General features: G+C 39.2%; 1 protein-coding gene across 6 annotated transcripts in view; it reads left to right on the forward strand.

Annotated features, from left to right (window-relative positions):
- LOC131688525 (tyrosine-protein phosphatase 10D) overlaps nucleotides 1-14,855 on the forward strand; it is a 40,920-nt gene that overhangs the window by 18,728 nt on the left and 7,337 nt on the right. For all 6 annotated transcript variants that reach the window (XM_058972833.1, XM_058972836.1, XM_058972834.1 and 3 more), the window contains 5 exons: nucleotides 2,942-4,165; nucleotides 4,221-4,387; nucleotides 4,445-4,604; nucleotides 4,669-5,025; nucleotides 5,080-5,421. In XM_058972833.1, the coding sequence (XP_058828816.1) occupies nucleotides 2,942-4,165; nucleotides 4,221-4,387; nucleotides 4,445-4,604; nucleotides 4,669-5,025; nucleotides 5,080-5,421 (2,250 nt within the window). The remainder of the gene's footprint in view (nucleotides 1-2,941; nucleotides 4,166-4,220; nucleotides 4,388-4,444; nucleotides 4,605-4,668; nucleotides 5,026-5,079; nucleotides 5,422-14,855) is intronic.

Below are 14,855 nucleotides of genomic sequence, written 5' to 3' on the forward strand. Positions count from 1 at the left end.
TGGATAGAGATGACTTTCGTAAGCCTAAGCTGTGAGACCTGTATGTAAATATTCCAAAAACTCGGGTTAATACGAAAAGACTCGAAGTCACGTTGTTTGACCAGATTTCCACTTTAGTTCTTCATATGCACACGTCTTGACACTAAACAATCACTTCGGCAAGAATTTAAGTTACAGTTTCCTTTGTTCTTCAGGCAATGCAAACCGGATATAAGATAAATTTTTTCGTTCATGGCGTTGATTCGAACTGAAATAGAAAATATACTGGATACAGCGACTGTTGTTCAGCACTTCCCGTCAGATTCTACAATATAGTAATTCCTCCAAGATTCACTCAAAAATATATAAAATCACGAACGACCATCGAACGAGTTCGAGAGAACGGGATCTGAGCATTTTTCACGGCAAAGCAAAGTATTTTGATTCAAGAGCAATACTTTAAAAGGGCCTAAGAGTTTTGGCAGGCACCATTTTAAAAAATATATTGATCGAGATCTGTATTTTGCACAGCAAAACTCTCCAACACTCTCTTCTTTGCAGAAAAAAAACAAACGGTGAATAAAAAGTGAATTTTTCAAAAAATAAAAATTTATATGAATTGCTAAAACTACAAAAAAACTCATATTTTAACAACTTTAATTTTTTGGCAACGAAAGTCTGAACAGAATGGAAACATATTTAATGTGGTTGCATCGCGGAGCAGTAATTGGTAAAAATGTTTTTCTTGCAACAGCTTTAAATATGTTTTTAAATTTCATACTAACTGGCAGACAAAAACATAATTTTATTACGTTCTTTGACCAGACCGTCTTATAATTTTATTGCAGAATACTATTCTCTTCTTAAATTTTGTTTTCGTCCTTTCTTTTTCGAGAGTTGTCCTACTGGAGCTGTCGAGCTGGGCTCACGGAAAGTCTCCCCATCAGATCACTTATTACAATTGCAGACGAGACGGGAAATGTCACCCACTAAAACACTGCTTCAGTCCAATTGCAGCGGGCTATGATTCTGATTGTGATATCGAGTATACGGTTCAGTTGAGCGGGCGTACGGACTTTACGATCGCGTCGGAATGAGCGTTTATTTGTGTGAGCTTGAAACCGCGTTAATCGGATTGGAAGTGCTGTAGGGTGCACTAGATCATAGGGACGTTTTTGTGTTTGCGTAATCTTGGGCGTAATTGTGCGTGCATAATCGCGATTGTATGTTTGTCTTTGTGTACCATCGCGAAGGGCTCGGGCGTTTGTATGTTATCGTGTTCGACCGCGTGGGCGTTTGTTTGTTGCGTGGATGTTTGTATGTCGCGTGTGCTAGCGTGTCACTTCGAATGTATAAATTCGATTCTAAAATCGGATGTCCATTCGCATATTCGCGTGTGATGATCACGCGGACCGTGAATCTAATACTAAATTTTAAATGAGTATGGTTTAGATGCTAAAAGAGAGTGAGTTCTCTATCACTATCAACTCTATCACTAGAGTTACCGGTCATGTGTTGTCTAGGGGATATGAGCGTCATTTTTTTCTGATTGGTCCAACTGAAATCATGGACCTAGGTTGCTAGGGCCGAGAGGAAGAACTTCCGGACGTAACCAATTCATGATTGCGCGAACACGAGCGTTTTAAGAGTCACTCTTGAGACCGCGTTTGTAAATTTATAAATGCTAAAACTTTCACTTAGTCACCGGCGTTTCATCCTGTTTGCAAGATCGTAAGCGTAGGTATGCGTGAATGATCGCGAAGGTCTCAAGCGTTTGTATGTTAACATGTTTGTCGCGTGTGCTAGCGTTTATGTAACTTCGCTTGTATAAATTCGATTTCATACGGATGTTCGCATATTTACGTGTATCTTGAATGAGATTTCCTGGTTATGTAGCCACAACCTAGTAATTTTAAAGAGGCATCCACGTAAAATAAAATCATCCCAATAACTGAAATAGTACAATATTTACAGCAGTAAATATGAACGGTTTCTTGATCAGAAGATTGTAATCTTTGACTCCCGTTCATACAAACGAGCCTGATATATAACACAATTTTTATTATGCCATAATTTTATAAACGCTCCTGAAGCCGGAGTGCACTGAGTGCACAACATTATAGTCAAATAAGCTGCTTCTTTGCACAAGAAGTAATTGATTATTGAATATAAAAATACATGTCCACGCATTTAGCACTTATGCTTATCTAGTTTCTTGTGTGTATCAAGCTGCCCGATCAGTTTATCTGGCTAAAAATCTAATGTAAAATTAAATATAATATTGTACTTAACAATCTCATTTCTGTATCTAATGTTCTTCGGGTATGTTGAAATGTTCGGTTCAACCTTCAAATGAAATTAAAGGCAAATCCTATTAATCTATGTAAATGGAAAACTTGAAAGAGTTTCAGAATCCACTGCAGATTTTAATTGTATTATGTCTCAAAACTACAGAATACAGTCAAATTGCAGAGGTAATAATTTGGTCCCGAAAAAGGTTAAAAATAGAAAATATATAATCTGGATCATTTTATTTAAGTTAAGAATTAAGTTGAACCAAATATGTACATCGAGCTCTATATTTTTATACTTCCACTTCCACTGAGGTTGAAAATTTCGTACAAATCTGTACAAGTATTTTTTTCGGACACACGACCAAAAATCCGTAGTGTTCCCAAATTCCGTACGGTTGGACAGCTTAATCATGGGTAATTAACAAGAGAAAGTTAGAACGAATGACCCATCGAGGTTAAAGCCCCAATTCCAATAAACCATACAATACAACAGAAAGCCCAAGATGGCTGGAAAAATACATGGACCATAAAGGTCAACCTGGTCATGGCCATCGATATCAAATCAATCTCTTGATCTAAAGATATTACAGTATCATTATGATAAAATTGTTATATTAAATTATAATTGTAAATAATTTTGAAATTTCTTTTCACTTTTTTCTTCAAAGCAACTTCGGTTCAACTCAATGTAACAGATCTGTGCTCCCTGACATCTCTAAGCATTACACCGATTTCTAGGACCGGTTCAAGTGGAATTACCTCATCGTTAAGCCTTACCGATCTCGTTCACGGCCTAGAAACCAATCAGTTATCGTCTGATTCCGTCGCAATCGAATGGGCTTCTCTACCATTCGTATCGAAATGTGTAGCTTACTATTTGATCTTCCGGGAAGGACTCCCAGAGCCCATCGCCAATACCACATCCAACGTAACAGTCATCAACAAACTGAAACCATGCAAGAACTACACGATTCGTGTCGTTGCGGTTGGACAGAACCGGACTATGCACTCGCCAGCTGAAGTCACATTCTTCGTGGAAGCACACATTTCAGAAGTTCAAAAGGTTACAGCAGCGAACGGTTGGATTCAGTGGAAACGACCCATTAGTGGTGCCGATTGTATCGCGCATTACTTGATCGCTCAAACCGAAACGGAAAGCGGCATTCTGCTATCCAATACTACAGTTGATGTAGAATACATAAATTTCACGGTAGGACACTATGCTAAATCGCTCGATTTTTGTCCACTTCTTCGATACACCACTCGAATAACTCCTGTTTCGTTCAGTGGCGCTTTGGGGGACCCACATGACAATACTAGACCACCTCCAATCCCGGGTCCTGTTAGGGAGGTTAACATCGACGCCAGTGAGTTTGGGCAACTAACAGTTAGCTGGTTGGCTCCGGAACTGTTCCCATCATGCGTTAGTACGTACCGTGTTTCGTACTTGAACATAAACGCATCTGTTCCGCCCAATGAAACGCAGATTACCATCACCGGTTTGGATGCGTGCGTGAAGTACGACATAACGATCACTCCTGTGAATTTCATTAATCTCGACGCGGAGTCGGTGACAGTGAATGCCACCGTAAAAGAGGAACAAATGAGCGGTGTAATGGATCTCGAGCTGTACGAAGTTGAACCTAGGTCTATGTCTGCCAAATGGAAACCACCGGAGAATGGTTCGTTCTGTCTAGCATCATATCGGATAGTTGCGTGGATTGAGCTGGAGGACAGCAAACCGGAGCAGTTCTCCAATAGTACCACTGAACTGTACGTTTCGTTGGGTGAGGTGATTGCCTGCGCAAAGTATAGCGTCCAGGTCATTCCGGTGTCCATCACTGCCAAGGACGGTATCAACGAGATCGCGGATATTGTGACTAAGGAGAGAGGTAAGATATTTAGTCGCATGAGGTTCATAAATATATACCATCTGAATTTTTACAGTAATCATGCGGTACCACATCGAACCGGCGCGTTTGAAAAATATGACGGCGCACAGTTTGGAACTGCAGACCGGTCTGACCAGCGATAATAACAACATGTGCTCCCTGATGTTGATACGGTTTACCTGCCGGTCGGACCATGTACCACCGGGAGAAAACACTAAAGTCGTGAGTTAATACAAAGTATAGTTATCCGTTCATTTCTCAATCAGCCTCCAATTGCAGATCATTGGAGAGTCAGCGATTGACGATCCAAATGCGACATTTTCGGGATTGGTTACTCCACTGGAACCGTTCAGCGAATACAACTGTACTGCCAGCATCTTAAACATTGCCGGATGGTCGGAAGAAACGATTCCTGTCGCATTTCTAACCGATGAAGATTGTAGGTAGCTCAGTAGGTTGTTCATTTTGTGACATTTTGAAATAGAGTAACTGGGTTCACATAGTTCCAGAACAACCGCGAAATTTGCGTCTGGTCGGTGGCGATTGTGCGGTTAATCTCAGTTGGGATGCGCCGCTGGTGAAAAATGGATGCATCACGCGTTATCGGATTCATATTCGTTCGGTGGGAGCTGGCTATCCAACGCCTAGCTATTGCGTACCAGATGGGCTGTTAAACGAAACGATCGACCTGCATGCAGATGAAGATGGGGTTAGATATGCGAACTGGAATGAAGACGAGCTACGTTATACGATAAAGAACCTACGACCGTACGTTGACTATGTTGTGCAGATAGCGGCAGCTACAAGAGTTGGACTTGGACTATATACGGAGATGGTGTCGGTGACAACGTTACCAGCTGGTAAGAATCGAGAAAATCTGTGTGAGTTAATCTATTCGATTGTCTCTATTTCAGCTTCTGAGCCGGTGTTCGAGTTCACAGAATTCAATGTTACCCTGCCGGTGGTGGACGAGCCGTACAACTCATCGGTGTTCATTTCCTGGTCATTACCGTGTCGTTTGAATGGCCGTTTACGGGGCTTCATGGGTCAATTCATTGGATTCCGTGACGGGCTGGAGCATACACTTGACTGGAGCCGCACTATTGCCCCCGGTGAAAGCACGGCGGAGAAGTATACATTCGTGGAACATCGTTTGGAGCCTGAGTTTCGCTACAATGTTTCGGTAATGGTGTTCGTGGATAATGTTTCCAACCACAGTGAGCCGAAGTTTTTGTCGTTTGATTCACCAGCTGGAAGTAAGTTGACTGATGAAACATGAACTAATAATTAATCATATTGTTAATCGATCCTGACTGAAAATTTTGCTATGGCAAAAGTTGTTTCTTATATCCCTCGGGTCGCATTTGACGCTACCACAATTTTAAAAAATCTGTACCATGAGTTGCAATTTTGACTTTTGATGTAGGCAATCCTATTATTCGCTTATCAGATCAAAGGAGCCAGGCTCGTGTGCAGAAAATTTCCAAGGGGACGATTTTGATTTTTTTACATTTCTTATAAAAGAAAAGTAATGAAATCTTCAAAGTTGGAAGATTTTTCCGAGGGGTGGGGGCCGTGTCTTGTGTACCAATTAACTCAGCTTAACAGATTGGGTAAATGTTTGTTATTTAGAAGGAATATTTCATCTATGTTGGACAACCGTTAGATGCTACTGCACTAGGGATTGTGATTATGCTCAGCTGTTCAACATTCGCGGTCTATCTAACCGTCTCAGATCTGCTGCAAATATCGTCACCTGTTAAGACATGCACCGATCCAGAGATGTTGATCATAAAGATTGACATTTCTTCACAACCACCTTCTCAGGGTTTCTTATAGTTATTGGCGCTACTTGTTCCTATTTTTCTGCTTGTTGGTGCTGAGAGTTCCTCGCTGGCGGTATTTCTCCCGATATCGACGTCCATTTTCATAAGCCATCTAGCTCCTAGCCACTCCAACGGAGAGATCATCAGCGATGAAATCTCTCCAGACAATGACATCTCGATTTTTTCCGACTTTTCGTGTTTTTCCTCCTTAGCTCCCGTTGCTAGCCCGCTGACCGACCTATGCTGTGTAATTGGTCTACTCGCAACTGTTGCTAATATCGAAGCTTGCCGAAACGTGGATGAACAACTTGACATACACCCCTTTCCAGCCACCCCCACAAGCATTTCTCCAATGACCACTCTAGAAACAGAGTGGTCGAAATCAAATAACATTTTATGTGTCAAAACGGCTCGCAGTGTTATTTTTTCCTGAACAGGAAGTAATAAATTTTTAAATGTTTTGCAAAACCCTCATGGGAGGGGGGGGGGGGTGTAAACCCCCAAAAAGCTCCCCACCCCCACCCATGCGCACGGGCCTGAAACGAGCCATATAAGATAATCACACAAATATCCTTCGGTTAGTTAATTACCCGAAAATATGGATTGCTGATTACTTTCTAGCCTTTTAGACTGTTGCGTCGGTTACACAAATTAGTAAAAAAGTGCAATTGTATATCTAATATTAATCGTAATTAACAAAAATCCTCTTTTTCCCTATATTTCGACGAAATAAACATTTTTTAATACACCGAACATTTGAAAATCGAATGATTCGAAAAATTATCGAATCAAATGATTTGCGCTAGTTTTAGTGGCTGTAATTTCAATTCAAAAAGGCTTTTTCCTTAAATTTTCAACATCCGTACATTTTTTAACTACTCTACTGCCGTGATACGAATGTTAGTCCGATATGCAGAAGAAAACTAAATTATACGGGACTGTTAATTGTACCAAGGCGATCTAGTGCGGGTCCGAATTGATTTATGTACTATCTGCACGGAAAAAAATCCGTCCATAAATTAATTAACTAAAAATCACGAGCTCGTTAACTAAGTGATTTAAATTTCTTGACCAAGTTAGTTTTTGTAATGATATTTGTTCATACTTTTGATATACTGGTTTGTTTGAAGTATATAAACCAAAAAACCGACATTTAAACGATGTTCATAATTTCAGGAGCTTTGTGGCGATTTTTTAAATTTCTCATCACGTTTCCGTGATATTTTATTCATAATTTTCCTATCGGATTTTTCTGACTGAGTAGCACGATTTATGTTCATGAATTCAGGTCCTGAATCACGATATTGGTAATTAATATCCCCGTTTTCGTGATGTTTTATTTACAAGTTTCGTGTTGGATTTTTCTGATAATAGTGTGACTTAGGTTCATGATTTCAGAATCTTAGTCAAGATTTCCGTAATTTCTATTCACGTTATCGTGATGTTTTAGTAACAAGTAGAGTGATTTCTGTTTATGATTTCAGAAGAATGTTTTTAATATTTTAGTCATGAAATAATGTGTAATTTATGTTCATAATTTTAGGATTTCAGTCACGATTTTCGCATTTTATATGCACGTCATCGTGATATTTTATTCCTGAGCTCATTTTCGAATTTGTCACCTGCAGTAATGTGACTCACGTTCATGTTTAATTTCTATCGGATTTTTTACTCGGAATAACGTGACAATATGAATTGGATCATAAAAGCGTGACTTATGTGCGGTATCCTGTTTTGTGAACTTCATCACGAACACGATTTGGTGCTCAGCGCAGTTTTTGTTTTCTATCTGGACATCACATTGAACCTTATCTAACGAATAAAGAGGTTCGTGGTCCTAATAGTTTTGTTATATCTGTTGCTCGCACCTATTACTAGCCGCTAGAAGCTGGACATAACTATTAGATATTTCACGAAAGTCCACGTCAAAACTTCAACACCACGTGCAGAGTTGCATATTGAAAATGATTATGGATTTTTTCCAAATATCACAAGCACTCAAAATTTATCGTGAATCAGGTACTACGAATCATGAATCCATGAGTAATATTTTATGATTTTGGGAACTATTTCAAGAGCACGAATCGTTAGTCGTCAAAATTGTACTAGGAATCATGAACCCATGAACGATCTTTTATGATTGTGGGAACTATTTTACAGGCACGACCGGTCAGTCTCTAGGAATCAAGTATCCGTTTACGTATTCATGAATACCATTTTTCGATCTTGTGAACTATTTCAACTATTATTTTATACTAGGAATCATGAGCTAGTTTGCGAATATATGAAAAAATTCATGGCTTTGTTACCTATTTCAAAAGAGTGAATGGTGAGTAGTGCCTGATTCGCTAGAAATCATAAATTAGTTCATGTATACATGAACTATTTCACGAGCACGGATATTGAATCGTGACTAATATAATAGGAATCATAAACTAGTTCACGATGGTTGAAAGGATGCATGAATATAGTTTCGGGTTTCGTGAAATAGTTCACGAGAAATATCTTTTGAGTTTGTTAACTATTCCACAACCACGAAAACTTGTTCCAAGAGCTATGAATGAAATCACGGTTCAACCTTTGGTTTTAAAAATAGGTTGTGAACTAGTTCACGTACAGAAAATCGTTTCGGTTATGGTAAGTTGGAAACCGTGACCGAAATTCGCAAATCAAAAACAAATATCTCCATTAATAAAAGCGTTAGATATGCGTTACTGAAGGCAAATGGAACATAATGATAAAACACATCATTTTTGTTCATGGTCCTGTTTTTGTAACGTAAAAACGTAATTGTTCCAGAATGTATGGCAATTTATTCATGATTTTAGGGACAATTTTTTTCCGTATGAAGTAACCATGACCCGACAGGAAAAAAGCTAGCTTTCCGTGCTTACTGTTTACCAATATCGAGGAAACCGATATGAGCCGCCGCTCTATTCAAACGATAACTCCAGAACCGGAACTCCGATCGACAAACAACAGCCGATGGGAAGGTTGTAACTTGAGAATAAGTTCGTGCAAAGCGGTCCTTCATCATTTTTGCCACATACACACATACAAACAAAGCCCGCGATCCAAGCGTTTTCGAATGTGTCCAGAATAGTTCTATAGAAATGTCTGGACAAAGGATAGGGGAAATTGAGGCATGCTTCGTCATCCCTTTACCCGGAATGTGTGACCGTGCAAGAGACACTGAAGCACGTAGTCTTCGAATGCCATGGGTTCAAAGAGGTATTCCCGTTATGACAGTCGGCAATATCGTTGAAGAGATGAGCATACCTGAGATACTGTCAACAGAGTAGTGATGAGTCTACAATTTGAGCTACAGAGGGACCAACAGAGCAGCGCCGCTGATTAGAAAGCCGCCGTGAAACAACATATCGAGCTCGGAAGGAATTCTGCCCTTGGAGTAGACTAGATCCACAGCCGAGGACCAGTTGACTAGTAGCCGACGCAGCACCAGGTCCGGGTCGTTAGAGCGCTATCGAACCGGACATCAAGCTGCACTGGAATCGCCGGACCGACCTCGACACCCCATATCGGGTAGCTCTTGAGTAGACTAGATCCACCGTCGGGGACCAGAGCGAGTGGATCGCGGCTTACAGCTCGTCGCTGTTGTGCTACCTTATGATAAGCGCCATTTAGCACATTTCGAGAAAAACGCTTTTTAAAGTTTGAGATTGAATATCTTGAAACTTATAAATGGTACAAACAATTCAAAGAAGACAATTGACGCTTCCATCTATTCTGTATTAATCTCTCAAGTATTACGAAGATCGGTTGATTATGTTGCAAGTTTTTAATATAAATGTAAACAAAAGTCGCACTCACACGTGCCATAGGTGTGTATTGATGACAAAATTTATATGACGTGTCATAATCGTGCATGGACAATTTTCCATAGAAAAAAAATCATCAAAAATTAACTTTATTCATATCGTTGGCTTCAGTTGGTCTATAAACAATCAGTGAGATGCATTTTGAAGGAAATGAGTCAGGGAATCTAGAAAAAGTTATTTTTGGTTACAGTGTTGCCAACTCTGTTATATTTCCAGTTAAATTGCATTTTTCTCACAATTCGTGTATTTTTCTTTTCAAAATGATTGCCATTGTGTTTCTCAGATAGTTTTACACATAAAAACATCTTATACATCAAGATAACTTGAGCCAATCCCCAGACATAGTCATTTGAAGCAAAAACTTAAAAAATTCTCTGCACGTTTCTCGCTATATCCCAGTAACCAAGCAAAAAGTCAAAATTCTGAAAACGCCACCATGTAGAGATTTATTTTGACAAGTCATGTAGCACCGTCGGGGTATAGATCGAGTAAATCTGGACGAAGCGGGGAGCTAAATGGTTAAAGAACATGAGCATCGGTATCGGGACAAATCCACCGCCGAGAAATTCATAGTAGGGTAGATTCACCGCTGAGAACTAAAAGAGCTAACCCGCTCATGAATCAGGTATCGGTACCGAGAAAACTTTCGCCGCCAAGCACTCTCAGTCGGAGTAGAAAAGTTTCCTGGCGGAAAACATACGAGTAGAAATCGATAAAGCTGAGAGCTAAATGGCTCAAGGAAGCAGTTATCGGGCTCACGGGAACCGCCGGGAACTAGCCGAGTAGACTGCCACAGAGAACCGGGGATGGGTTGTCCAGTCGCTAGCGAACCGAACACTACGCTTCATCCGGAATCGCTGGACCGATCACGGCACCCTACTGGTTGGCTGGTACTCCTCGAAGTAATCCTGTAAGGTAAAGTCGGGGAGGAATCAGATTCGGCGGAAAGAGTAGCTGTTTTAGCAGGTCGGGGTGGCTGCCCAACCTCGTTCCCTCAGTGGGTTTCAACCCTTTAAAAACACATACACATGGTCTTGAGAGGTGCGGTGAAGATTACTAGGAGGGTTGCTTGCATCAAGGCCGCTCGGTGGTGAATAATGCTTAGCAGCTATTGCAACATAAATGTGATTCGCGATCAGAAACGGGTGTTATCTATGGAAGTGGTGGGAAGTTTTAGTGGTCCTAAAACCGCAGGCTCTAAAAGCAGCCCTAACAATGCGAGTTGGCTTCGCTTTTAAATAAACCTTTTCTTGTGCCTCTCCACAACAACGGAGTGCCACTCGGCACATTGTTATCGACAACAGTAGGGGAGACTGAGGAGAATTGATCCCCTTTTTTATTTTTCAATCCAACTCCATGGAATGATAAAAAACTATGTATTTTTTGTAGTTTTATATTGTTTATAGGGATGACTGATAATCATACAAAAATTACATGGAAATATTATACTGGACATGAGCTACATGCATTTCTGGAAAACAATAAAAAAAGGAAAATTCTTAGATTAGTGGAGACTCGATTCCTAATTTGGGGACACTTGATTCCTTTTTCAAGACTTGTTCAAAAGTGCATATAGGGTAATAAGCCTATTTTTGCCCTGTTTCTAATCTGAAGCCTTTGTTTAGAGCAGCGTCTGCCTTCTTTGCTCAACGCATTGGCTCAAATGGTATTGCGATAATTGGAATACTCGATTAGAGTTCTTCCTGCGCTCAAACAGAAAATTTTCACCATTTTCAAGACAATTTTGTTATTATATTGGCTCTTAATAAAAGGCGAATGACTTAGAGGTTAAAACCTCTATACTCCTGGGGACCGGTATAGCGTGGTTGGTAAATCGATTGCCTTGTACGCAGCTCACATGGGTTCGATTCCCAACCCCGCAGATAGGGTTAGAGATTTTTCCAAAAGAGATTTCTCTGACTCGAAAAGAGGCGAAGGTTAAAACCTCTATAATCAAAATAAAAAAAACTGTAATGGGAATAAAAAAATCGCCTTTAATGCCAAAGCAAAGAAGCTGAAATAATAAAATTAATAATTAAATAATGTGGTACCCTCTCTAATATGGCAAAAATAGGTACCTTACCCCATTCAATTTTATAAATGGATTGCGGTATTGATTAAATAGTTATGGTTAGATATTGTTATTTTTGTTACCACATATTCCGCATCTCTCACCTGATTTTTTACGAATTTCCCAAATCTTCGTGCAATTATTTGAACGCTGTCTTTATTATGGTTGAGGAACGTCAAATGTGGGATGCATAGTTGCTACGTATACTGTAGTAAACAATTACAGTTAAGTTTCTGTACGATGAAGCGTTCTTTTTAGACATTTTTTTATTATTTTATGACAACAATGACTTCAATTGTTCTGTTGTGAATTTTATTATTTTCAGCGGTGTGTATGAAGCATGGCGAAGGGGATCAAATCTCCACGAATTTGAAGGGATCAAGTGAACCCATAGTGGCTGATTTTATCTATTGTATTAAAGTTTGAAAATTTAGAAAATAAATCTTCTTCAGTTCTTCTGAGATTTTTTTTAATCGGTAAAAATTCGGTCACACATGTCCGATTCCTTTTTTTGCGTTAAAAAAAATTATGTTTAGATAAAACTACGTAACTTTCTATTCTATTCTAATCGATTAATGTATTCCCCCCGCTCCCCTTTGAGTTACAATGATGGGATCAAGTTTCCTCGGGGATCAAGTCTCCTCAGTCTCCTCTAAGATCCTAATTATGGTATACTGATATACTGGAACGGCAAAACGGACACGATACTACGCTACAGTACCGACAATTCCCGATCAGAAGAGCATAACAAAACAATAATACTATTATAACTATGGTTGATATTTATAACAACTGGAGTTATATTCAGATAACGGAATGCAGAATGGATTGCGGACAGTTTTCTATACCATCAATATTATAACATAATCTATTATGAAACGATCAATTTAAGAAGTGATCGTTTGTTACTAGGTCGCTGTCATTAGATGGTTATTAGACCTCTCCACATTTTGAAAAAGTTTTGAAATATACATGGGTCAGCTGAAATTTTTGTTCTAGGTGTGAATTTAAGAACTTTTGCCAAAAATGGCCTCATTTGGACATGATTTAGAGGTGTCTCCAATCAAAAATCGTGTTTTTGCTATGTTTCCATTGTAACATCACTTGCACTCTGATTTAATAGGCCCTACATGCCCACGTATCATCAAAGGTTGTTCCTTACACATATTTTAACATGTTTTAACAGGTGAACATAGTTCTAATCGCAATAGAAAATTTGTTAACTAGATTTTTATATAGAGAAGAATACCAAAACCAAGAAAAAATACTACTAATTTTCCTTAGTTTTGATATACTTTTCTATATGTAAATCCAGTTAACAAATTTTCTACTGCGATTAGAGCTATGTTCACCTGTTAAAACATGTTAAGATATGTGTAAGGAACAACCTTTGATGATATGTGGGCATGTAGGGCCTATTAAATCAGAGTGTAAGTGATGTTACTACGGAAACATAGCAAAAACACGATTTTTGATTGGAGACACCTCTAAATCATGTCCAAATGAGGCCATTTTTGGCGAAAGTTCTTAAATTCACACCTAGAACAAAAATTTCAGCTGACCCATGTATATTTCAAAACTTTTTCAAAATGTGAAGAGGTCTAATGGTTATATCTAATACAGTTCTTTTACAGAGGACGTTTCTACTTTAGAAAAAAAAATATATCTCATTTAGTTTTAACTTTGACAAAATCATATCAAATTTTGTTACAATTTGGTTATCATTAGCCAGTTTTTTGTTTTATTTTTTGTTATTTTAACAACTAACCTGCCGGATTTATAACAGGTTCTGTTTCCAATTTTTTTTGAAATAAGTAACTCCAGGTGTTATAAATCAGTTATGCCCTTCTGATCGGGTTGCGCTACTTGACTCCCTCAATAGGGGTAGATGACACCTTCCTGGAAATGGCGAGTAGCTTAATTCCCGGTTGTGCCGATCCAGAGCTGATCTCATTGTGGTGATTCGAGCTCATGGGCTTTAGCACGCACATTGGTTACCCCTGAATCGGTCAAGTGGGCAGTTGACAGCTTTGCTCCTTACAAATCGTCTGGAAAATATGGAATTATTCTCGCGAGGCTACAAAAGGGATTTGATTTTCTCAAGCATGGTTTGTAAGTTCAGCTTATGTTCTTTTCTTCTAAAAGTTTTAGAACAGATAATCGATCGCACCGTTAGCTTAGTTGAATATCTACTGCACAAAATACCACATGCATATCAGTGAAGGAAATCCACGATCACTATGCTTCCCATTGTTGTTTACAACATTGCAAAGGGCTTCTCGCTCAAGCAATCTAGCTTGGGTGTATTCCTAGATATTGAGGGTACTTTTGACAATGTGTCTTTCCAGTCTATTATGGAAGCGACGTGCGGTCATGGAATATTTGCGTGAGTTGGATAAACGCAATGCTTAGCATTCCTTGCTCGTCCCTGAGGCAGACAGTGATAAGGAAGCTGAGTAATTGCGGATGTCCTCAGGGTGGCGTTTTATTCAATTCATTACTGCAGAATCGGAACTCCGATCGACAAACAATTCAATATCAGCCGATGGAAAGATAGTAACTTTTATTTGAGATTAATTTCGTGCCAATCGGTACAGACATCTCTGTGTCATTTTTGCCACTTACACACATACAAAACAAAGACCGCGATCCTAGCATTTCCGACTATGTTCAGCAAAACTGAGCCGTGGATCTTTTAAGTTTTTACAATCAGTAATTTTAAAAGGTACTAAGAAGTTTTTTTGTGAAGCGTTTTGATTATACAGAGTGTGTGCTTTTGTGAATATTAGATAGTGATGCGACGCGATGATAGTACCACTACTAACACGATGGTTGCGTCCACATGGATGCGGTCGTTGACGGCGGTCGAGGAGCAGCGGAGTACCAAGAGGATGAGTTTATTTTGATTTTTTTTTATTATATTCATGTTGGGTATATGAATGATTAGTGAAGCA

Source organism: Topomyia yanbarensis, chromosome 3 (genome assembly GCF_030247195.1).
Source record: "Topomyia yanbarensis strain Yona2022 chromosome 3, ASM3024719v1, whole genome shotgun sequence".
In the NCBI taxonomy this organism is placed as follows: domain Eukaryota; kingdom Metazoa; phylum Arthropoda; class Insecta; order Diptera; family Culicidae; genus Topomyia; species Topomyia yanbarensis.